The 25,112-nt window shown below is 42.0% G+C and overlaps 1 protein-coding gene across 2 annotated transcripts in view; it reads right to left on the bottom strand.

Annotated features, from left to right (window-relative positions):
- PDE3B (phosphodiesterase 3B) overlaps positions 1–24,877 on the bottom strand; it is a 159,691-nt gene extending 134,814 nt beyond the window's left edge. Inside the window, exon 1 of one of the 2 annotated variants that reach the window (XM_036762473.1) lies at positions 23,802–24,874. In XM_036762473.1, coding sequence (XP_036618368.1) covers positions 23,802–24,740 — 939 coding nt within the window. In that variant the 5' untranslated portion in view covers positions 24,741–24,874. Of the gene's footprint in view, positions 1–23,801 lie in introns of both variants that reach the window. The other variant, XM_036762474.1, reaches the window with a different exon arrangement.
- Between the last annotated feature and the right edge of the window lie 235 nt (positions 24,878–25,112).

Raw genomic sequence — 25,112 nt, forward strand, 5'->3', positions numbered from 1 at the left:
GCTAAGCACTCAAAAAGCTAAGCAGCCCCCTTTGAGACGCAGTACAAGCATGTCTTGCTTTATTGTACTTCACTTTATCACACTGTGAAGATAATGCCTTTTTTTTTTAACAAATTGAAAGTTTGTGGCAACCCTGCACCAAGCAAGTCTATCGAAGCCTTTTTTCAAAAGTACATGGTCAGATCATGTCTCTATGTCACATTTTGGTAATTCTCACAATATTTCAAACTTTTTCGTTATTATTACATCTGTTATGGTGATCTGTGATCAGTGATCTTTGATATTACTATTATAATTGTTTTGGGTCACCATGAACCCCACCTATATGAGGTGCCAACTTCAATCAATAAATGTGTGTGTTCTAACTGCTCCACTGACCTGTCTCTCTCCCTCTACTCAAACCTCCCTATTCCCTGAAAAACAATATTGAAATTAAGCCAATTAATAACCTTACAATGGCCTCTAAATATTCAAGGGAAAGGAAGTGTTCATCGATGAGCAAAGTCCATTGTGGTCTTATTTGAAGAAATTGCCACAGCCACCCCAACCTTCAGCAGCCACCACCCTAGAATTGTGAATGGATTTCATACAAATGTGTAGCTAGTACAGATACTTGTACCTAGAATAACATAAGATGCTACATAGTAATCCATGACTGGCAAGAACAAGGTATGCAAGACCAAGGTAGCTTCCTTCTGTGACAATGTAACAGTGAGCTGAGCATCAAGAAGTAACTAACATGCCTCCCCTGTGCCAGACATGGTGCAAGCTACTGGGGCTACAAAGATGAAAGGGAAATCGCCACTGCAGCCAGAGAGCTTACAATGTAGCTCAAAAAGAACATGGCCTCTTGAGGTATATACAAAATAAGACACCAGGTGATGGTGAGGGGAAAAGGCGGGAGTGGAATCAGAAAAGGCTTGATGTGGAAGGTGGCATTTAGTGGAGCTCTTAAAGGAGACTGGGGATTCTGGGAGACTGAGGTGAGGAGGAAGTGCATTCCAGGAATAGGGGAGAGGGGAAGCCAGGGCAAAGGCACATGGCAATGACGGACGTCGAGCCAGGTACAAGAAGACCAACCTGGCTGGACTGCAGTAGTGCCCATGGAGGAGAGTAGCAGGATGTTTGAAAGTTCTGTTGGGGCCAGGCTGTAAAGGGCTTGAAGAGTCAAACAGAGGAGATTATATTTGTTTCTTGCTATAATAAAGATTTACTGGAGTTTATTGAGGAGGAGAGGCACGGTCAGATTTGTAGTTTAGGAAAATCAGTTTGTCAGCTGTGGGAAGGATGGATTGAAGTGGGAAACCAATTAAGAAAGAAGTGCAATAATACAAAGTAGAGGGAATGAAGGTCTGAAACACAGGGGTGACTGAATAGAGAGGCAGAGATAGAGAGGCTGAAATCACAAGGTTGAGCAAAGCAGTGTGTGGGAGTGAAGAGCCAAGGATAGCCTTCAAGGCTTCAAATCTGGGTGTCTAGAGAGATGATTGTGTCCTCAGCAGAAATAAGGAAATTCAGAAGAGGAGGGGAGTTTGGGGACAATGATGAATTCAGTTTCACATAGTTTATTTTAAGATATGTATTGTACATTCAATTTGAAATGTCCAATGGGTAGGTGGTAATGTGAATGACTGGAGTTTAGGAGAAAGACTAGGGCTGGAAATAACAGCCCACACAGATTACAACTCCCATTTTCCATTTTTCTAACTTGATTTAAATAAAACTTTTAATTTTCTCCCACATGTCAGTCTGAACCTTAGCATAGTTATGGGTGAACAACCAACTTGACAGCTGCACAGACAGGAGGGTGATTGTCCATGACTCCGAGTTAAAAGTGGGCTCTGGCATACTAAATGGGCATCCTAGCATTTCTTCAGCAATTAGTCTTATTCAACTTAACATCTTTCTTGATGATCTAGACAAAAGAATAAAGAATATGTTCAAAAAAATTACAGGGAGTAATTTATTGATTGGGACTGCTAACATGTTATTAAGAATAAAACTGAAATTTACCTTGAACAATTAGAGGGGGAAAAATCTTTAAAAGGAAATTAAACTCTTCAAAGTGGTACATTTTGACACACAAAAAAAACAAATGTTTCAAATACAGTCCTGGGAATGAATAGCTAAGTCCAAGTCCAGAAGAAAAAGGCTTTTAGGTTGTAAATGACTACAAGAGGAGGCATGTCTGGGCTTTGTTTTCTTTTTTTTAATAGTGATATGAAAATTCAGGAAAGGAACTATGATGCGACTGGGTATAAAGGCACTTCATTTCTAATCCCAGCTCTGTCATTCAGTAGCTGCCCCCCAACCTCTGTCTCCATTAAGTCATCTGTACAATAGGAAAGCTAGCTCTTCTTTCAATGCTCTATAGTTTCTTCTAAGTCTAATTTCTATGATTTGTCACAAGATATTCTTCGGATACCTCTTTCATGACAGTCCTCCTCTCACGACTTCATGACAGACAGAGGAGACCACAGGTCCTCCAAACTATGCCAACAGAACTTGGGCTGCTCTTAATGTCTTTTCAGCTCCATATCCTAAAAAAGCTCACCTCTGACTACTGTTCAAAGACCAGCCTAGCTAATACTGGAAAGGATCATCACCAGTCAACTGGCCATCAAGTGATATTTTTCTTGCCTCAGCAGCTCAAAGCAGTCACAAGACTGGGTGTAGAAGGACAATGATTTGCAATACTAGAAGGAATATTCACACTAATGAAATCATATCATTTGAAATTTTGAAGCGTTCCTCAAATATTTAAAAAGTTGTGTTATAAAAAAGGATCAGACTTCTGCTTGCTGCTTTCTAATTATCGAAACTGGAATAAGAGGATGATGTAAAAATCTGGAGATAGTGTGCCTTGTTAAACCAAGATCCAGAAATTAGAGCTCTCCTAACATGAAATGGACTGGGTTCAGAGAGGAGGTTTCCAGTCCCAAAAGATCTTGAAGCAGAGGGTGGATGGCTACCCATTGGTGATAATGTGAAGGTAATTTGCGTTTTGTATAGGGACAAGACTAGATGGTCTCTGAGGTTCCTTCCAACTACGAGTTCCTATGATTTCTATATTACAGCACTGTGTTTTCAATGTACTGTGAACAGTTTTATCATTATGTTTTTTGAAAATTAATGTGAAAAATCTGGAGAGGGTTAGACAAGCCTGAAAGACAACTAAAGGGACAGAAAATAGTTTCTACAAAGAAAGATTAAAGGAATAGGGAACAGAAGGTTAAGATGTAATTATTATTCTCTCAAGAATGTGAATCATTGTTACAAGGGGGATGTTCTTCTGGATGTCTGTGGATTCCTAACAAAAAGGATTTTAGACTAAAAATAGACTGCAAATGGATTTTAAAAATGTTGTGGAAGAGAAGGGAGATAGGAGAATAACTAAATGAGAATATATAGATACATTCAAGATAGAACTAAAAGTGTTTTCATTTTCATTAAGGTCCCCTATTGTCTTAAATGAACCTTCATTGTGGTTTCAAATCAACTCTGCTTTAATCCATTCAGTCTTTCATTTTAGTACTAAATGAAAGTCTACACTTAAATTTCTGTGCATATATTATGTTTCTTCTTAGAATCTATATGTTTTGGGGTTTAACTTTTACTCACTCCCTTGTTGCTAATTTTTTTTTCATTCTGAAGAACTGTTCTTCTAGGTCTGTTTCCAAAGTTGTTCAGAGAAAAAGGAAAAGAACCTATATTTTCTAGAGTGTTTATGGAAGCTCTCTTTGCGGTGGCAAAGAACTGGAAATTGCAGGGATGCCCATCAGTTGGGGAATGGCTGAAGAAATTGTGATATATGATTGTGATAGATGTTACTGTGCTATAAGAAATGATAAGCTCGATGGCTCGATGTTCTTAGAAAAACATGTAAAGACTTGGATGAAATAATGAAGAGCAAAATGAGCAGAACCAGGAGAATATTGTATACAGAAAACTATATGTTGCCTCTAGGATCAAACATAAACTCTCCCTTCTTTACCACCTAGCACCAATCTACTGCTCCAGGCTTACTGAATGTTAATCTCCTTCCTATACACTACCCTATGGCCAAAGTGGCCTTCTGTTCACATATGACATTCCACCTCACACCTCTAGCCCCACATGACTCCTTCCTTACCTCTGGCTTTGAGAATCTTTGGTTTCCTTCAAAACTCAGCTTAAGTCACTGTAGTAGCAGTTAGATTTGAAGATCTTTCCCACCCATTAATAGGCCACGTGACCTGCTTATGTCACAGCAAACCTAAGATACATGTGGTGGGAGGCACTTCCTGAAGGAAGTTATGAGGCAGAAAATGCTGAGAGAGAAAAAGATGTTATGGCTGCTTGGTGGCTGCTAATGGCTGCCCTCATGATTGTTAGAACTGAACAGGCTGACTTAGCTGTACTGTGAGTTTGTTTTGGGGAAGACCCCAGCAGAGGGTCGGAGAGGTTTTGAGATGGCGAGGCTCCAGGCTATGATATGGTGTTTTAAGTTCCCTGCTGTTAAAGTGGGCTGACTGGCTATAGGAGCTGAAGATTTGGTTATGGGACATGATTTTCTAGCGTCTGAATAAATGTTATACTTCTTTTACCTTCTTTATGGAGAGTCTCTCATGCTTTGCAATACGGAACTAAATAGGCATATTCACGATTATCGCTGATGTTGTGTTTATTGCCTTACTCTTTCAGTCACCTACGTACATGAGACCTTTCCTGATCCTCCAACTCTAGAACCTCTTTCCACAAATGACCTTGGATTTACTTTGTATGCTCATATGTGTGGCAGGTTGTTTTCCCAAACAAAAACTCCCCAAGGACCAGACTATTTCATTTTTGTCTTTGTATCTCCAGAACCTAGAACAGTTCCTGACATATAGCAGGCAATTCACAAATTCCTGATTATGATACGCTAGAAACTACAGCATTTAATGTTGCTCTATATCTCTGTAAATGTACATCATTTCTCCAATGACAAATTCAAGTGATGTCTACTTCTTAAGATCAAAGGATCATAAATACAGAGATAGAAGAAACCTTGGAGGTCATCAAGTCCAGGCCCCTCACGTTATAGATGAGGAAACAAAGGCCCGGGCTCCCAGAGTTAGGAAGTGTCTGAGGCTGGAGTAAACCTCACTCTTCTTGATTCCACATCCTCTATTATATATACTACACCATTTTGATTTTGTTGTACTCCCCAAGGCTCCTTTCCCAAATACCAATAGTCAATAAATACATATTCAATAAATAGTTGAATCTCACAAGCCCTTTATAAGATCACTGAGAAAAATTAAAATTTCTCCAACTGATAAATGCTCAAAGGCTAGGTGATGCAGTGGATAGAGTGCTAGCCCTGGAGTCAGGAGGACATGAGTTCAAATCTAGCCTCAGAAATTTACTAGCTATGTGACCTGGCAAGTTACTTAACCCTGTTTGCCTCAGTTTCCTCATCTGTAAAAATGAGCTAGAGAAGGAAATGAAAAACTACTCCTTTATCTGCCAAGAAAACCCCAAATGGGGTCATAGAGAGTCAGACATGACTGAAAGAAAAAAACCATGATGACGACAAAGGATATGAACAGGCAGTTTCAGAAGAAGAAATCAAAGCTATCTATAGTCACATTAAAAAAATGCTCTAGATCACTATTGTTTAGAGAAATACAAATTAAAACAACTCTGAAATACCACCCCCTCACAAGGAAAATGATAAATGCTAGAATGGATATGGAAAAATTGGGACACTAATGCACTGCCAGTGCAACCTAGCAGGGCTGCATTCCAAAGATATCTAAGAAAAGGGAAAAGGGACCTATTTGTACAAAAATAAGTGACACTTTTTGTGGTGGCAAAGAATTAGAAATTGAGGGGATGCTATCTACCGGGGAACAGCTGAACAAGTTGTGGTATATGATTGTGACAGAATACTATTGTGCTATAAGAAGAAAGGGATGGTTTCAGAAAAGCCTGGGAAGACTTATATGAACTGATGCAAAGTGAAGTGAGCAGAGCCAGAAGAATATTGTATACAGTAACAGCAATATTGTAATGATGATCAACTGTGAAAGACCTAACTACTCTGATCAAGACAATGATCTAAGATTATTCCAAAAGACCCACAATGAAAAAATGCTATCCGTCTCCAGAGAGAACTGTCGAATTCTGAGTGCAGAACTGAAGAATACCTTTTTAAATTTTCTTTATTTTTCTTTTGTGTGTGTGTTTTCTTTTGTAACATAGCTAAGATGGACATGTTTTGCATGACTTCATAAGGATAATCATCATAATATTGCTTGCCTTCTCAATGGGTAGGAGAGGGATGGGAAGGAGGGAGAGAATTTGGAATTCAAATTTTTTAAAAAATAAATGTTAAAAAATTACATGTAATTGGGAAATATTTAATGAAATAAATAAAAATCTATTTTTTAAAAAAGAAAAGAAAAATTAAGATACTCTGCGGCTGGCTGGAGAACTTGATCAAGGGTAAATAAGATGACTCCATTCTTAGCCACTAGAATTTTCCTCTGAAAAATGCTCCATAGATTATAGCACAAAATCTGAAAAACAATATTGGCATGAACACAGTAAAAAAAAATCAGCAATGAATATTCAGTTGTCTACTATGACTGGTCAGAGCTCAAAAATGAAAATTATTCACAGAAAAGAAAAAAAACATTTAATCTTTCTATAGCAATGCTGATGAATCTACATACTAAACACAGTAAAGTTCATAAAAGAGAGAAGGATAAGCACAACCCTGAGTACATATTAAGTCACTTAGCCCTATGCCATTGAAGGGCCCATTGTAAACAACCTCCTAAAACCAAAGAGTTCCCAAGCAAACAGGACTGACTGCTGCTATCAGTGTGGCACTGGCGCATCTGTCTATTTGCCTTCAGTTGCTAGGATTCAGTAAGCACATTTACCTCTAAAGCCTGAAAATGTGCATAGCTCTGATGTTCTGCTGATTCTGTACAAAAAGAGGATCCATGCTGCCAAATATTTAAGTATTGCTCTGAAACCAATATTATTACTGAAAACTTATTAAAAAGTGACAAGAAACAAAAATGACTAATTAAAAGGTGTTTTTTAATGCTGTCAATGAAACCAAGAAAAGGCATACTTTTAGCTACTTGCCAAAATGATAAACTTCAAACTACCAACCAAATCAACAATCATTTACTAAGCACCTACAATGTGCCAAGCACTATGCCAGGCACCCGACATACAAATGCAAAAAAATGGAACAATCCCTCATTCTCAAGGAAACTATAGCTTAGCAGAAGAGACAACATGTAGCTAGAGAGGCATATAGAATAAATAAAAAGTAAAAAATAAGGTAGCAAAAGACAAGGGAGGCTCCTGAAGGATCTCTGGTTGGGGGGCTCAGCGAAGGTAGAGTTGGAGCTACATCTTGAAGGAAAAGATCAATTTCAAGAGGCAGATAAAGGGGAAGCAGGAGGCATGCAGAGAATAAGCCAGGCTGGCACACAGTCTTGGAAAGGGGAAATGGAGGGTCATGTGTGACAGAGAGAAGACCAAGTTAGTGGTACTATATAGTGCAAGAAGGAAGATAATCTATACTGAGGCTACATAAGTTCATGGCTTATCCTGGAGGCAAGGAGATACTCTAGTTTATTAAAAAGGACAGAGACAAGGTCCAGTCTGCACATAGGGAAAAGCACTGTTCATGGCAGTGGAGATGGTGGGCCTGATGAGGCAGGGAGATAATGAGAAGGCCATTGAAATAGCTTTGGCCAAAGGGGATGAGCCTGAAGTATGTGGGAACAGTGTGAGGAGGGAGAAGAGTTAGATGCCAGAGACAGAAACAACAAAATTTGGCAACCAACAGGCCATGTGAGATGAGGGATCGTAAGAAGGGCCGGCTGATACTGAGTTTCCAGAGCTGGGAAACTAGAAGAACGGTGGTGCCTTTGACAGAACTAGGAACGCTGATAGGAAAGGTGGTTTGCGGAGGAGGCGAAGAGGAAGAGGAAGGCAGCAAGTTCTGTTTGAGACATGCCAAGTGTGACATGTCTGAAATGTGCAAGAGGCAGCAAGTAATGTGGGACTGGAGCTCAAGGGAAAGACCATGGCTCAACACAGATAATTGGGAGTCACTGCCGCAGGCAGATGGACATGATTCAGGACATAGAAGCCTTGTCTATCCAGAATCTTTTTCAATCTCACATAATAAGAAAATGCATGCTAACCATATGGAAAACAGGGGAATTATGTAGGTTTGTTTGAAATTAAGCCACTCCTAGGAATTAGTCTGCAGAAGAGAGGGAGCTAAGGCTTAGTGGCTTCTGAAACTGCTTTTTTGTCCCCAAACTCTCCCACCAGTCCTAAACACTACCACAAGTGGGTTCCGTGTTCAGTCTCACCCACTGGGCTGCGGAAAGAACAGGAAACTTGCAATGGTAAAAGCGGTGAGAATGAACAAAGCAGAATTAAGAGAAGTAAGAGATTTCTCATCCCAGGCATTCTGAAGAGGAACATTATATATCCTTTGCCTCATGCCCCCTGGTGGGCAGGAGGTGTTACTAAGGCTTTTCACTTAGAATGAAAAGCAGAGGAAGATAGAGTAAGCAAATCTGCCAATGATAACCATGAAAACTCACAATTTCTCCTCTGACATAAAAGATCATAAATCCTCGTGAAGCCCATACAAGCCTCTTTAGACCATCATATTGGCTTCCTCTCACATGGTATATCAGAACTACAAACCCTTCAACTTCAAGTTCTTCATACTATGAAATAAACCTGACTACCACGGATCCTTTGTTCATCTGAACATTAATATTTTAATGAGTGTATGTACATACATACATGTATATTTGCATTTAGACATCTTTGTTCACTTATCTGTCCATTTCCTCTTGCTAGTCTATCCCCAAAGCTACCTGGAACATATTTATTCCCAGTCCCTGTTTGTCTTTTCCTTTTCACTTTTCAAAAAGTTACTGGAATTATACATTCTCCATGAATTCCCTCAAACAAGTGGAACTATAGCAGGAATTAAAGAGTTCATTCATTTACCCTCCCCAAATTCATAAAGAATTTGTTAATATGACTATCTTGAAAGTGAGAATAAAAAGTTGCCCAGCCTACCTTAAAAATAAAAGTATTTGTCAGCCGGCCCTTGAGCCAAGTAAAATCAACAGTATTTTCTACTTATCTGATATCAGTTTTGACTCACTGTGGACAAGTGGCTTTGTCCTTAACTATTCCTTTAAATCAAATTCTGATGAAGCTATTCTTGTCTATGTATTGAGAATGAATAACAAAGAGATTCTCAAGGAAAATGAATGTATTTGACAAAGCATGGGTAATGGTAACAAAATTTTAGGTTTTTTTTTTCTAGTTAGCCTTTAGCTTCCTTAAGTAGTATGGGACCAAACTGCTAAAATATCAAGAAATAGTAACAAGACAATCTTTTGTTAAAAAAAAAATACACCTCTAGAGAAGTGTCAGTGTTTTTCTATACCACATCTAAGGAAAAAAACTTGGCATCTGAAGAAAATCCAAGTTAGCAGTCACAATGTTTTATAGGAAAAGGAATAACTTGAGTGCGAATTATTTACATTGCAGCCTTGGTCACAACCGCCATTTTCATGGATTTTATTCAAATGTCTGGATACTAGGTAAAGAATTTCATTTGTGACATGTGGAGAGATCTTCAAAGGACTATGTAGTTATATATGGTCTACAGTTATATAGACTATATAATTCCTTATCATATGTGGGTTAGGTTTAACACTCACCTACTTAAATGAGAAATGAATGGAAAAACAATCCACTCAGTCGTTTTTTTTTTCAAATAAAGGATTTTCTGGATACATAGAACTCCAGAAGGGGAGCAGTGCAGGGTAGAGCTTACCAGCTGTGTTACCTTGCCACTTTCTTCCTCCCCCTCCCACCTTCTACTTCCTTCTTGACAATCAAATAATCAGTGAGCCACAGGCCTGAGGCTTAGCTACCTTAGCTATTTTGAAGGGTATGGGAATATATTGTCTTATACCCACAATACTTTTCCTCTAATCCCTCCAGCCAGGGATTAAGTGGCTGCCCAAACAGAGTATACCCATCCATGTCAGCCCTACCCATGTCTTACTCTCCTTACCCCACTGTCCTCCCCTTTTGCTTCTGCCCAATTGGATTCTAGCTTCTAGTGTTAACCATCTTTTCTATTGTACCTCTTCTTTTATATTCCTCCTACCTTCTCACAATCATTGTCTATTCCCAGTAGACACTACAGCCTTAGCCATCCTCACCAATACTGGATGTACCTTCTTTCATGCTAAGAGGAGGTATGCTTCTTGCTCCTCACTGTTGCTTCCAGATATTTCCCCTAGCTCCATTATTCAACAACCTCTCCTCCTCTGAGGTTTACTGCAGCCAAATATATAATCCTGACCAGGACCTGGCAGCAGCTCTCTATTTTATTTTTACTATTCTTTTCTCAAGCTCACTATCTGCCTCAGTCTCCCCTCTGACCTAATCCCACCCTGGCACGGAAAGCTCTCTGTGTCTATGCTGGTGCCTCCAAACATTCTTGCTTCCCAGTTCATCATTCACCTCAGCCACACATGGGCAAAGTCACATCCTAAAGATCCCACCATCAACCATGAACGGACCATCTACAGCTGAAACCTGCCAGGTTATTTTATCTGATCACAATCTTCTATCCTTTTATTTATCCCTTAAACCTTTCTTTGCCCTGACCAATGACCTGTGATCACTCGACCCAGGTCATCACCCCTGCTATGTATGACCTTACTTTCCTCTCTTCAAAATATTGACTCTACAGTTAATGAGTCCAACTTTAGACTTGAATCCCTTGCCCTTTTCATCCCTTTTCAAATCCCAACCCTGAGTCACTCCCATCATCCGCCCTCTCCATTACTACTCATACTGTGCTGAACAGCGGTAGCACAAATCAGGCAACTGTGCTGACTGGATCCACCACCAGCGAACTTTATCTACTCTCAACTGAGCCCTCATTGCTAAACCCCAATACTCTTCAACACCCTCCTCTCTTCAATCACCTACACCACATTCACTACTTCCCATGGCCCCTCCTCCTACCTCTCAAAAGAGGATCTGGACTTCACTGAAGCCATCTCTCATGGGACCTCTTCTCATAAATTCTATCCCTCAGATCTTTTCAATATCATCTCCCATCCTCTCTTCTTTTGCTCCAGCCCTAGAGGAAGAGGCAGCTCTTCTCTAAGCCAAGGTCAATCCCTCTACACTCATGCTCTTCATCCCATCCCCTCTCATCTCTTCTGTCATTAATTTTCACTCTCTACTTACCCAGTGACTCCTACCTGACTACCTACAAATATGCCCAGTCCTTCTCCCCCACTTCTTCAAGACTCAGCTCAAGAGGCTTTTGCTGATTCACCCTATAACAGGAGAGAGTGGCCAGTGCTTTGAGCATGCCCAGTGCTTTCTGCCTCCTACCTATCTACTATATCTATTGCTTCCAGAAATGTGTAGTGACACACATGGAGGAGTGCTGCACCCAATTTGGAGGATGGGTGGGCATTCCGTAACTATTTCCTGTCTTCTTACTACTTAGTGAAGAGTTTTTTAATGATGGCTGAGTCAGAACTGAATATGCAGTTAAAAGGCACCTTCTCTGTCCCTGGCACCTTTGAGGGAAGAGAATGGACTCCTCTATGCCTCCTGAGGGGAAGCCCTTCTGCCACCTGAACGCTACGGCTTTTGTCGTATTTAGTCTTACTTGATCTTAGGCGAATGAGCTTGAGACAGAATGACCCTGTGAGCCTCAGAAGTTTCAAAGAGCCTGCAAAAGTCCAGCAATGAGAGTCCATAGCACAGTCTCAGCAGCTGAGTCCAATGCGACCCTGAGGAACCACCTGCTTGACCCAAGCCAAGGGTCCATCCAGTAGGTACCCTACAAATGAGGAAACAAATAATCCATTGGCCATGATGCACCTAGAAATAGGCTTGGTTGGAGAAAAGCTTTGTAGTTTTGGCCATGATGGCACCTAGAAATAGGCTTGGTTGGAGAAAAGCTTTGTAGTTTTGGCCATGATGGCACCTAGAAATAAGCTTGGTTGGAGAAAAGTTTTGTAGTTTACCCGTTTAAGTTTGAGCTCACTCCAGAAACTGAGGTGGTAAAGGAGAGTGTTCCCCAGTTCTGGGGAAATATTTTGTAGGACCCACTTCATAAGTTTTAGTTCATTCTCTCCAGGCACTGAGGTATAGAGATGAACATACCTTCTGGTTCAGAGAGACATTTTTGATGTTTCTATGTCCTTCCATTAATATCCCTTTAGAACAAAGAGAATGGTGAATATTACTTTGGGGGCCAGCTGGTGACACAGCAGACAGAGCTCTAGATTTGGGGTTAGGACCAGAGTTCTGGAGAACGAGAGACCTGAGTTCAAACAAGTCCTGTGACACTTACTGGCTGTATGACTCTGGACAAGCCACTTAACCACTGCCTCAGTCTTCTCATCTGTAAAGTGAAAAGAAGAATAGCACTTCCTCTCCTCCCCCGCCCCCCACCCCGGGGTGTTGTGATAAAATGAGATCACATTTGGAAAGCATTCGGCAAACCTTCAAGTGCTATACAAATGCGAGCAATTGCTATTATCATTAATTACCGATTAACTGTGTGGGGTGGGGGGAATACTTTGGATAAGGACTCTTGAGCCACGGTACTAGAAGAAAATACTCGGACACCTCAGGATTACACAGAGAACTGGGGGAGAGAGATTAGTAGCATCCTCCTGGAGACCTGACCTGCCACTCTGTGAGGCAGCCAGGAGAGCGAGCCAAGAGCCTATCTGTTTGGGCTGCGTGAAGGCAGAGAACAGCACACACCCTCCACAGAAGGCTCATCTCTAGCCAGCCTCTGTTACTTCCTAATTGACGAGGCTTCACCTCATCCTTACCCTCAGTGATTACTTTGTACAAATTTTCCATTTACTAAGTTATGTCCATGTTGTGCCCATGTGCCCTCAGTAGAATGTGAGCTCCTCAAACACGGAAACAGTTTCCTCTTCTTTGTCCTTGTATCCCCAGTGCCCAACACAACACCTGGCACATAGGAGGCACTTAATACTTAGTGAACTGAACTGAATAGCAGCAGAGGATCACCTAGTCCAACCCCTCCATCTTATAGATAAGAAAATCAAGGCAAAAGAGGTTAAATGATTGGCCCAAGATCACACAGGGAGCGAACAGCAAAGCTGAAATCTAAGCCGAGGCCGTGTGACCGCAAGTACAATACGCTTTTCAATACATTAGATTTTATTTAAGAGAAAAATTATCCCAGTATGTAGGGCTTTCCCACAACATCGCAAAGATTTCACCACTGAGTTACTGTAAGTCAGAGATTTTCCTGCCTCTTCCCTTTTCTGCAGGGTTACCAGGGTGCTGGCATGCCCCTCCTAATTTAGATCCCTCTCGCTAGCCCTCCAAACTGAAACCCACGAAAAGAGCTGCATTAGGACTTAAATCAAGGCTTGCAGAACTCTGGAGGGTTTTGCTGGTTTTATGTGTTTTTACTTTTTTGCTCCTTTCATGACATTATTGTTTTGAAACATTTGCAAACATTTGCAAAAGTTCATTCCTTAAACCTTCCCCTCAAATATGTTATCAAAGGAATGGAAGCCCATATTCATATGCCCCTGTGATATGGTAAACTATGCCTACAGCATTGCCCTGATCTACCTGGAGAGAATACCTGTCAAAAAAAAAAAGGAATTAGATTAATTTGGAATGCTGATCCTTGGGGGAGTCCTTTGCAATCCTCATTTCTTTTTCTAGACATTCATTAATAACCCTTTTAATGATATTCTTGAATTTTCCCAAGAATCAAAGTCAAGCTCACTAGATTATAATTTACAGACTTTGGTATTATCCCTCTTATCATTATCAGGGAAACATTTGCCTCTTTGAGGCCTACAGCAACTCTCCAGTTCTTCCCAGTCTTTCAGAGATCACTAACAGCCCAGCAATGACATCTGCCAATTCTGTAGATGACCTGGGCTTTAGATCATCTGGTCCTGCCAACTTAAGCTGATGCAGGGCAGCGGGGTACTCTGTTACTATGGCCCTACTTAGCCTAGATTTTAACTCCTTATTCACCATGTCTGTCCTATCAAGTTCAAGACCATTCTTTTTGGCAGAGAAAACAAGCAAAGTTGTTGTCTCCATGCTGAGCAGTAGGTTCAAGCCCTTTTCTTCAATCCTCTTTTGTCCGATATTAACTCTTTAACTGCCTTTTTTTTGGGGGGGGGGGGGCGGGACTTTAGCATTCTTAGCCAGCTCTAGACTCCTAACAGTTTTTAACTTTTTGTACTCATTGTGCATTACCAGCCCTGGCTTTCCTCTTCTCTAGGAGGCATTTTAAAATCCAAATTGACTGATGAGCTCTCTATGCACCCCCAAGTCTCTTCAGATAACTCCCCCTTTTCATTTTGTCTACATAATTTCATTCCTGAGAGCTTACCAACCCTCCAAGAAAGTTCCTCCTCATTGATGAAAATCAGATTCAGAATGGCAGTTGCCTTCATTGCTTCCTTCACCTTATGAAAAACGAAATTATCATCAAGACTAGTCAATTATTAGCTGCTCTGCTTTGGGATGACAGGAAGCACCAGCCATGTGAGAGGCAGTAAGCTACAGGGGATAGAGCCCTGTACTTGGAATTAGGAAGACCTAGGTTCAAATCCCACCTCAGACACTTACTAGCTGTGCCACCCAGGGCAAGTCACTTAACCTCTCTAGGCCTCATTTACCTTGGCCATAAAATGAGGGGGTAAAACTCAATAGTGGCTAAGGACCCTTCTAGTTCTAAATCTCTGATCCTACATCCAGACAACTTAAGTCTCCCATCACTACTGGATCACACCTGTGTGCTACTGATGTTTCCTGAATTCCTTTCTGTCCAACTGGTATATAACATACAATGATGAAAATATCAATTCCACTCTGCCTCTGCCAAGTATCTCCTCTAGTTAAATTGTATTGCTGCTTTTTCTTTTTACATCACAGTCATTTCTGGATATATCCATCTCTCCTCACCTCACCTCCACCCTCCACTCATGAGTCGTTCCTTGTAACAAAAGAAAATGTGTTAAGTAAAACCAACCAATCTACTGCATTGACAGCATAAAAATATTCCACACCTACAATCCCCCATTGTAGCTCAAAGAGCTGCCAGCTTCAGCCTTCTGGGTGCTGGGATTACAGGCAGGTTCCATTATGCCTGGTTCTCTCTTTAATTGATCGTAGCTCTAACCCTGGAAGGCACCTGAGGACATTGAGGCCCAGGACAACTAGGTAACTTGCTCATGGTCCCAAAGGTAGCAAGTTTCAGAGGCAGGCCAGGATCCAGGAGTCCAACTCCAGAGTCCACCCTCTTTCCACTTTACCATGATTTACCAATGGTTATCTGTTATATTCCAGTAGAGACAGGTAGAAGTAGACAGTTTTTTTCATACCCCTTCCTTTTCCATTTAAGAGTCTTGGGATTAGATTTGCAAAAGTCTGGGCAAATATGCTTTTAAAAGCCAGTCCTAGATTATAAGCCATGGTCCAAGAACCTAATACCTGTACAGAGACATCCTAATCATACTTCTCCTCAGGGCTAACTCATCCACAAGGTGTGATTTCAGGAGTTCCTCATCAAGAAAAAACAATCTTTCCACCTGCTTGTCAAGGTCTGAAATCTCTTGCTTGACAAATCCTTTCATCTCATAATTAGCCACAATGTCCCATATGGGTTCTTCCCTGGGAGAAGAGGGAGGCACAGGAAACAACAAACATTCCTTAACACAAATGGTATTTGAATAAGTCAAAGTGCCTAGTCTTTGTTCTGCCACCAATTTACTGCATGACCAGAGCCCGAGTCTCTAAGGCTCCATTTCCTCAGACATAAAATAAAGTATTTTCACTAAAGGATAGTAAATACCCCCCTTTAGCCTTAAACTCTATAAGCCCATACAAAATCACCTGATCAAGGTGACCCAATGATTAAAATTCAATTACGCTAAAGTGAATCAGTCCACAAGTTTCTACAAATTCTACCAAAGTCTACAAATCCATGATATCATTTTCCCTGTTTGGATAAGGGCAATGTGTTAAAGAGTAGGAAGATATTGGCATCTAATTGTCCAGAAAGAGGCTGGAGCTGCTGGGCAAATCTATGACCTGATGAAAGGAGCCAACAGATGTAAAATGCTTTGTCAACCTTAAAACGCTATACAAATGTCGGCTATTGTTATTATTACAGCCTAGGGTTAGCTCTACTGACCTTCAACCGTATAGACAAAATATATTACTCCAGCAGAGTGGAAACACCGCTGTAGGATGGTACAATACACACAATCACTACTGGGAAGCCAGACATCCATTCTGGAATGGAATGAATACTTACCAAGGTATAAGGGGAAGCCCTGAGTTCCAACTAGCTGTGTGACCTTAGCAAGTCATTTATTCTTCAGGTCCAAGGTTACACAAATGCACCAGTAGTGAAACCCAGGTCCTCTGACTCCAGACCTGACACTACACAACTGCACAACACACTGTACCACTCTATATACGATCTTTTTTACGATGTTTTAGAATGTAAAAATGTTGTTTAAAGGCAGGAATTTTTTTTCTTTATATCCCTAGTACCGTGCAGTGCCTGGCACATGATGGGCATTTAACATACGTTTGCTGAATTTAAAGGAATAACCCTAACCAAAAAAATCCAAATGTGCATACTACTCATTTTCATACTATCAATTACTTTATTTTTTAGAGAAGGGGGAAGACTGGTCTCCCAAGCACAATAATCATTCATTTCATTGGCCTCATCACAAAGTTCATCAGCACAGAAACTTTCACTTGAGGAGGGTTGCTTCAGCCCTCTTCAGGCAACCTGGAGGTCCTCCACTCCCGAGGGGGGCTCACCATATCGGTGCTGGATTTAGTGGAAACACACGATCAGCTTTAGCCCTACTGCTGCTCAGAGCTCTCAAACCCAAGCAATCCATCAATCTCCACCTTCCCAACAGAAGGGACTACATCCAACCTACACTGTATTTCACAAGGAACAAACAAAACAGATCTTGGAAAGATGTCTCCAAAATGCATAACTTTTACATAACAACTGTTATTTTGTTTTTTGAAGAAATACCTATTCATCTACATATTCCAAGATGGTAAAATAAGTTATTAGAATCAACAAAAAGAATCTTGAATGATACTTTTTAGGAAATCCAATATATTTAAGTCGTATCAAACTCATCATATAATACAGCATCAGTGTGAGATGAGGTTCTAAGCAATGTTTAATTAGCAATTAATGAAATCATTTAATTTCACAAACACAAGAGTATTCTTAACAATGTAGGATGTCTTAAAACACATTAGCAAAAAAGAAGTAACCTTTTGCATTTTAGATAAATTGTACTTTATATAATGTGCATAGCTTTAAGTTATCGAAACTTTTTAAAATATTTGCTTAAATATTTAGAAAATACTTAATATTTCTATTTGGGAAAAATATTAAATGTGTTAATTTTTCAGTATTTCACAATTCTGTATTACCTAAATCTGCATCACAAAGTGATCAAGTAAAAACTTGAAAGTGAAGTTATGTAAGAAATACTTGAAATGTCATAAATTGTAGCTTGTTGTTCAAATGTCCAGCATTTGTATAAAAAAGGAGCTGGGTCTTTTTTTTTCTCAACTTCTTTCTCATCTCACTTTTAGCTGACTATTGGAAAACATAATATAACCTAATATCTTTTTCTTTTTGGATTTCCATTAACCCAGGAAAGCAAAACACAGGCTGTCAGCAATAACCCGATTTAAACTAAAATATTTTGCAAAAGAATTTTAATAAGGTTAAAGATCTGCTTTCATGTACATATTCATGAGATTACTATAATTCTGATTTTATATATTTCAAATATTTACTGTTAGTCTTCAACATGGGACCCAATATAACTTCACAGAACTTAATTCTGCTAAATCTACCCCGACATCAATTTTTAAAGACATAGGAACTCTGCAATTTTTGCTTGCAGGGATTTTTAATCTCTTTGATACTTTAAATTATTGTGCTAAAATGTTTTAGAATGTAAAAATGTTGTTTGTAGAATGTCAGTCTCTGTGTCAAGCTTGTTCTGCTTAACTGTTTTTCTTTGCTAGGAGACAAGCCATGAGGGAGAGAGATAATGGGAAATAATTAATTATTAAAACAAAAGGATAGAGACTGGCCTTGTGATTTCATTGATCTAAGGAATTCCTCAATGAGGAAACTCTCCCTAGCTATGCAGATTGGCACTGCTTGGAGCAGAGGTGCTAAACTTGCAGCCTACAGCTGCAGAACTCCTCAGTGCAGGCCAAACCAGGTGAAACTGTTACTGGGGAATGTTTAACAAAAGAAATAAAAATACAATACAACACAGATAATGTTAATTTATGATTTCTAAGTCAATGGGGGCCTGCAAGCACTTGAGTTTGACACTAGTAGCCTAGAGTACAGAGAGATAAGTGATTTCCACAGGGGTTACACAGCCAGAATCCAGACAAACAAAATCATCAATAAAATTTATTTAAAATTTAAAAACAAAAACCAGTGGAAAGAATACTGGATTTGTGTTCAGAGGATCTAGGTTCGAGTCCCAACTCTGCCACTACCTGTGAACTATTGTGTTTGGTATAGCTGTTCTTAAATGTCTAGATATCTTGCTCCATAAAAAATAGGGCCCTGGAAGAAGGAGGAATTTCAGATTGTAAGGAAGATCTGAGTCCAATTCATTAGAGGGACCATGGACCCTTTAATAAAGTGCCATTGGCTCAGAGCTCTGCCTCAGTTCCTTTTATTTGTAATTTGGCTAATTTTTATGCCCACACCTTGAAATAATCATTTAGCAACCTCTCTGGGGTTCAAATTCTTTACCTACAAATGAGGACATTAAAGTAAATTACCTCTAAGATCTCTTCCAGCTCTATATACATGATCATATGTAGTAATTTTGCTATTATAATCCTGCAAAATCCTCCTCACACAAGGAACCTTACAGAAGTTGTGACATTTTTTTGAAGAATTGAGCAGACCAGATAAAATTCTCTCCTTTCTAGAAAATGGTAGATACTTACTTACTTCCCATATTTTCCCCCAATAACTATAAGCTAAAAAGAAAGTAAAAATAAATTATTATCGATATTCAAATTTCAAGTTAAACATTCAAGAACTATTTAACCTATGAATATCAGGATATAACAATAAAAGTTAAACTTTTAAGATTCTACACTAGGCTGAACTTACTTTTATCTTACAAAAGACAAAGTAAATTGGAAAAAAGAGCATTTCAGAACTGGAAGGAACTTTGCTGTTCCAGTCATGTCTGACTCTTCATGACCCCATTTGAAGTTTTCTGGGCAAAGATACTGGAATGGTTTGCCGTCTCCTCCAGCTCGTTCTACAGATGAGGAAACTGAGACAAATGGGGTTAAGTGACTTGCTCGGGTCACACAGCTAGTAAGTATCTGAGGCCAGATTTGAACTCAGATCTTCCTGACTCTAGGTCCCAAGCTCCATCTACTTTGCCATCTAGCAGCCCCAGAAGGAACCTTCAAAATCATCTAATCAAGGGGTGGAGAATCTGTGGCCTCAAGGCCACATGTGTCTTATAGGTCCTTGGGTACAGCCTTTTGACTGAGTTCAAGCTTTACGGAACAAATCCTTTTATTAAGGAGATTTGTTCTGTGAAGTTTTGATTCAGTCAAAGGGCCACACTTGAGGACCTAGAAGACCATGTATGGCCTCAAGGCCTCAGGTTCCCCAACCCTAATCTAATTCAACCCCTTTATTTGACAGATGAGAAAACCGAGGCAAAGGAGAATGAGGTACTCGTCCAAAGTTACAGATAGTAAGTAGGAGAGCCAAGAAAAGAATCCAGGTCTCCAGACTTGGAGTCAATTAATCAACGACCATTCACTGAGCACCTGCTATGTTTCAGGAGCTGGGCTAGGGAAATACAAACAAAAATGAAGCAGTCTCTGCCCTCAAGGAGAAGGATGCTGTACTTGGGGAGACATGCACATAAAATAAATCTGCTAAGCTTTTTGAGAGGACAGGGAAAGCACTAGCGGCTGAGCGAGTCAGGACAGGCTTCAAGTGGAAGACAGAACTTGAGCTGAGGTATGAAGGAAGATGGGATTCTATGTAAGAGGCAGAAGTGAGAAGGAGGGCATTCCAGGCACGAGACAGTCCATGAGCCTCAGGCAGAAAATGGCCTAGCCTGTGTAAGAGTCGGAAGGTTCACTGGGTGAGGAGGCAGAATGAGTGGCGGGGAGTAAAGAAGTCTGCAAAAGGGAAGCTGGCACCAGGCTGTGAAGGACTTAAAGGCCACACAGAAATCTGCCCTGAATCTGTGAGGTAAGAGCGAATCGCTCGAGGGTTTTGAGCAAGGAAGTGACACAGTCAGATTTTGGCACATGGAACCATAATGCCCTCTCATTTCAAATCATTTAAATCAACGTGTCTTTGACACTTAACTTTTGTATTAGAAGGGGGATGAGAAGCCAGGTCTCCTCCCTCCCAGCCTAATGTTGCAGGGACTACAGACTATTCTTCCTAACTTTTTAAAATCACATAAATGACAGTTTTCTAAGCCCCACAGTTTTTGTGGCAGACCCAAGCCTGGAGTTCCCTGCATGCTTGTCCCCATTTCTAACCAGTTAAATAATTTTCTCTCCTGGGTAGTGTTTGTCTGTGAAACTAGGACTCCAACTCTGGGCTCTTCCCAACTGGCCCAGTAATGCCTTAGGGCCTAATAGAGAGGCCTCCACTCTTCCAATCATTTAAATGACTCTATAGTCTCTAATGCAGCTTCCATGGTAGAGCTAGGAATCAAAGTCACTCCCAGCCTACCTTTTTCTATTTAAATGGCAGTGTTTCACTTCTGAATGGTAATAAAGGTAAATATTTATGTAGTACCCAGAACACTTTCAAAGTGTGTTACACAATCCATCTGAGCCTCACAGCATGCCTGGAAAACAGGTACTACAATTATAATGGCCATCTTGCAGATGAGGCTCAACAAAGTCCTATAGCTAGTGTCAAGAGCCAGGGATTGGACAGAATCATCCTGGCTCCAGATCCAATGCAGAAGTCCCAAGGCAGCTGAGAGCCCAGGTCCACTTACTCCCATCCTAGTACTCTGAGCACTAATACCACCATGGTTAAGATTTTCTAAACAACAGCTTTCCGGGTCAGGTAGCTTTCGGGGCACAACTAGGATAAGAACCCAGGTGTCCTCACTCCAAGCCTCTCATAAAACATGCTCCATGTCAAGTATTTAGCATCTAGTGCAAGAGTTCATAATCTTTTTGGGTGTCATGGATCCCTTTGGCGGTCTGGTTAAACCTATGGATCCTTTCTCAGAATAATGTTTTTAGATGCATAAAATACAAAGAAAATGAATTTATATTGAAAGATGTCATTTTTTCTGTACAAGTTCACTAACACCCCACCCCCAAATGTATCCATGGACCTCAGGTTAAGAACTCCTGATCAGCAGCTTCCTTTCAATTTCTGCAACACTGCAGGGACTTCTCCAATTGTTATACAACAGAGTTTACATTTCAATAATGGAAACCTCATTTTAATTCCCACAAAAATTCTGACTTCCCCTAAAACATGTGAATACACTATTCCATCCAATGCAAAATCACAGATCCACTATTTAACCCCAGGGACAACAAGGTCAAAGATCTTGCTGCCAAATTTAAAATGTCCGAGTAAATCTGCGATAAGAGACCCAGATCCTTGTACAGCTAGCACACATGTTCTTGGCCCCAAAAAAAAAGCCCAAAGAAGAATTGCAGATGGCTTCTTCACCATCATTTTTATTAGAAGCACAGAGAACAGTTTCATGCATTACAAATCATTTTTACAGGAACACAAAGGCTACCTGGCCTAGAAACACCAAAATTTAAACACATGGTTGGAAAAAGCACAAGTACAAAGAGTATAGAACTGAGGCAAAAGCCTAATACTCCCAGCTGTAGGACCACCTCAGGGCCTTCACTGATCACAAGACCCCTTTCCAACTCTAAAACACTCTCTAGAACAAAAAATCAAACCCAAGTTGTAAAGGGCTAGGGCCTGGACCCCTGATTTCATTGGTACAATAAGAAATTCTGGGTGAGCAAACTCCCTCTATCAAGGCACAGAAGGTGCTGCCCCTTGGCAGTTGCCCAGAGCACTGAGTGATTTGCCCACAGTCACAGATCGCGCATGTCAGGGTCAGCACTTGAACCCAGGTCTTCCTGGCTTAGAAACAGGCTCTCTATCCACTATGTCACAATACCTCTCACAGAAGTATTCAACAAAAAGTAAATTTAAAATAAACTATCAACTATCAGTAGATATGATTAACTGTGCCAACAGATCAAAGTCAAAATGTAGTAAACTGAAATAGTAAGTTTAATAAAACTTGCACCAAATTGATAATTAAATTGTCCTAATTAAAACCTCCACTACAATATTATTCATTGGGGATAGTATGTTCTTAAAATGGTCACTGATTGATAGAAAATGCTCTCCTCAACCTAATGATGTTCTTATGAAATCAGCTAATATCATTTGTTCCACATACATTCTTTCCCAGAGCAATTTTTTTCTAATACTCTTGACTCTTATTTGTCTAAATGATATCAGCTATCACTAATACTAAAATGGAAAAATGGAAGCAGAAAAATGTATTTATCAAACATCTTACTGACCACAACAGATCCCTGGCAGCTTCTGCAGCAATATCATGACAAAGAGACTTAGTTGTCTATCTGCACAGACAAATCCACTTTTGCTTTTAACAGAACCATAACAAATATTCTTCCCTACAACCCCCGCCCCAAACAAGCTGCTTGATGCTGGAAGGCAAGTAGATTCACTGGGTTACAACCAGCAAAGGTTTGTTCCCAGATGAAAATTTCAAATCCTTAAAAAAAAATAGGTTTTCTTAAGTCACACTTTGTCAGGCATCTTTCCAGACACTACTAAACACTGATTAAAGGTTACACATGGCAAGAAATAGTTTCTATAAAATAAACTGCTAAACACTCAAGAAATATACGTTATCTTGTTTTTTAAAAAAAAAAAAAAAAAAAAAAAAGGAGTCTATTCTCTTTACAATATGGAGGGTTTGTTGTGGGGGGCCACATCGGGGGGAGGCATCTCGGAGGAAGCTGACCACATGATCTCTAAAAACATTTCAACTAATCTTCATCCAAATTGAAAACTCTTAATTCCAAAGTTCCAACAGAATTCTAGTTAATAATGTTACCTGACTTGCCCTCTGTGATAACAATATCTTTAATTAGTCTACACAATTTTAAAGCGCCGATTAAAGTGTGATCAAAGTGCCCTAGTCATACTTCATGCACGTTCTTCTGATGGTTGTCGTTCTACACAACAGCTGGCGCTCACAAGATGCACCTTGACGTTTCGGTGAGCTTGATCAGCTAATGTGTAAAACTGGCTTCCATCCAACCCATATTTTGAAGAGCACGTTTGTTTGGCAAAGTTTTAAGGAGCTGCAATAGAGTTAGGGTTGGCTGCTGCCTCTTTCTACAAAGTTAGTAAAGCAGCGGCTGAGTAGGGCAGGAAAGAGGAAAACGTTCTTACAAGTGTAAAATGCAATTCCTTTAAAAGTTCGCACGCTTCCAAAGACCCCTACTTTCAGTTCATTCTGGGCGGGGGTAGGGGCACAAGAAAAAACAAACCTTTCCCAGCTACCCAGGACTGCTTTCTGGTAACATACCTGTTCTCTGGAAATACAAGGCAACGAAGGTCTCCGGGAAGTCTGGCTCCCGAAGCTGGTGGGAGTCTCGCCTATGGGCGCACAACTCGATCTTCTCCGGGGTCTGATCACAGGCACTTTGCCCTCCCCGCTCAGGCGAGGCAGGGAGGGAGCTTCCCGGAGCGGGAAGAAGCGATCGAGCCCCAGGGCCAGTCCGGTGCCGATGCCCCCGGCGAGCCAGGAGAGCAGGGGCCGGACACCGGCGGGCAGGAGGCTGAGGCTGGCCACGGACACCCACCACATCATGCCGGAGAAGAGCAGCACCAGGACGCTGCGCGTGGGCTGCACGGGTTGCAGCAGGCTCAAGACCCCGACGCAGCTCAGCACCAGCAGCAGCCTGCCCAGCACCGCGAGCTGCCCCCCGGGCCCGGGCCCCCACTGAGCCAGCACCAGGTCCCCCACGAAGCAGCAGGCGGGCAGAGCCAGGAGCCCCCAGGCCCGGCGGGCGCCCCCGCGGAGACGGAGGCGGCGTCGGCGCTGCCGGGTCAGGAAGCAGGTGAAGAAGAAGAAGGCACAGGCGAGGCTGAAAAGCGGGCACAGGACGTGGGAGAGCCAGCGGAGCAGGAGCCCCAGCGGGCGGCAGAGGCGGGCGCAACCCTCGGGCCACAGGAGCCGGGCGAGCAGCAAGCCGGCGAGGGCGCCCAGCGCCGAGCTGCCCAGGGCTTCGTCCGGGGCGCGGCGCGGCGCGGGGCCGGGGGACGACGAGGACGGGGAGGAGGAGGAGGAGGAGGAGGAGGAGGCGCGGGGCAGCAGCAGCTCCACGTTGCACAGGCGGCAGACGTGGTACAAGAAGCCGCGCGGAGGGTCCTCGCGCAGCGGGCTCGCCGAGCTGCGCACGTAGCCGTTCCGCAGGCTCTCCCGCGGGGGCCCGGCCCCGTCCCGCCGCGGGAGCCGCCTCATGGTCGCGCCGGGCTCAGCCCGAGGGGCTGGGGATCGGCTGCGCTCGCTCGCTCCCCTCCTCTCCGGCCGTCTCCTCTGCTCTCCTCGGCGCCGCTCTGGGAACTTGGGACGCGCAGGGTGCCCCGGCTCCCGCGCCCGCACCTCCGCCCCCGCCCCCGCCGTGCCGCCCGGCTTGGTCCGTTGGGCTTCTGGCGCGCGCTCCTCCTCCTCCTCCTCCTCCTCGACCTCCACCTCCCTCCACCGCCCTCCCCACTGGGAGCGCGCCCCACCCGCGTGCCCGCGTGCCTGCCCCACTGCCGCCGGCGCCGCTGCCTGGGCCCGGCCCGTCCAGTGTGAGGACCACTGCCAGACCGACTGACCCCACTGACTGGG

The sequence above is a fragment of the Trichosurus vulpecula genome, chromosome 6 (genome assembly GCF_011100635.1).
Source record: "Trichosurus vulpecula isolate mTriVul1 chromosome 6, mTriVul1.pri, whole genome shotgun sequence".
Classification (NCBI taxonomy): Eukaryota; Metazoa; Chordata; class Mammalia; order Diprotodontia; family Phalangeridae; genus Trichosurus; species Trichosurus vulpecula.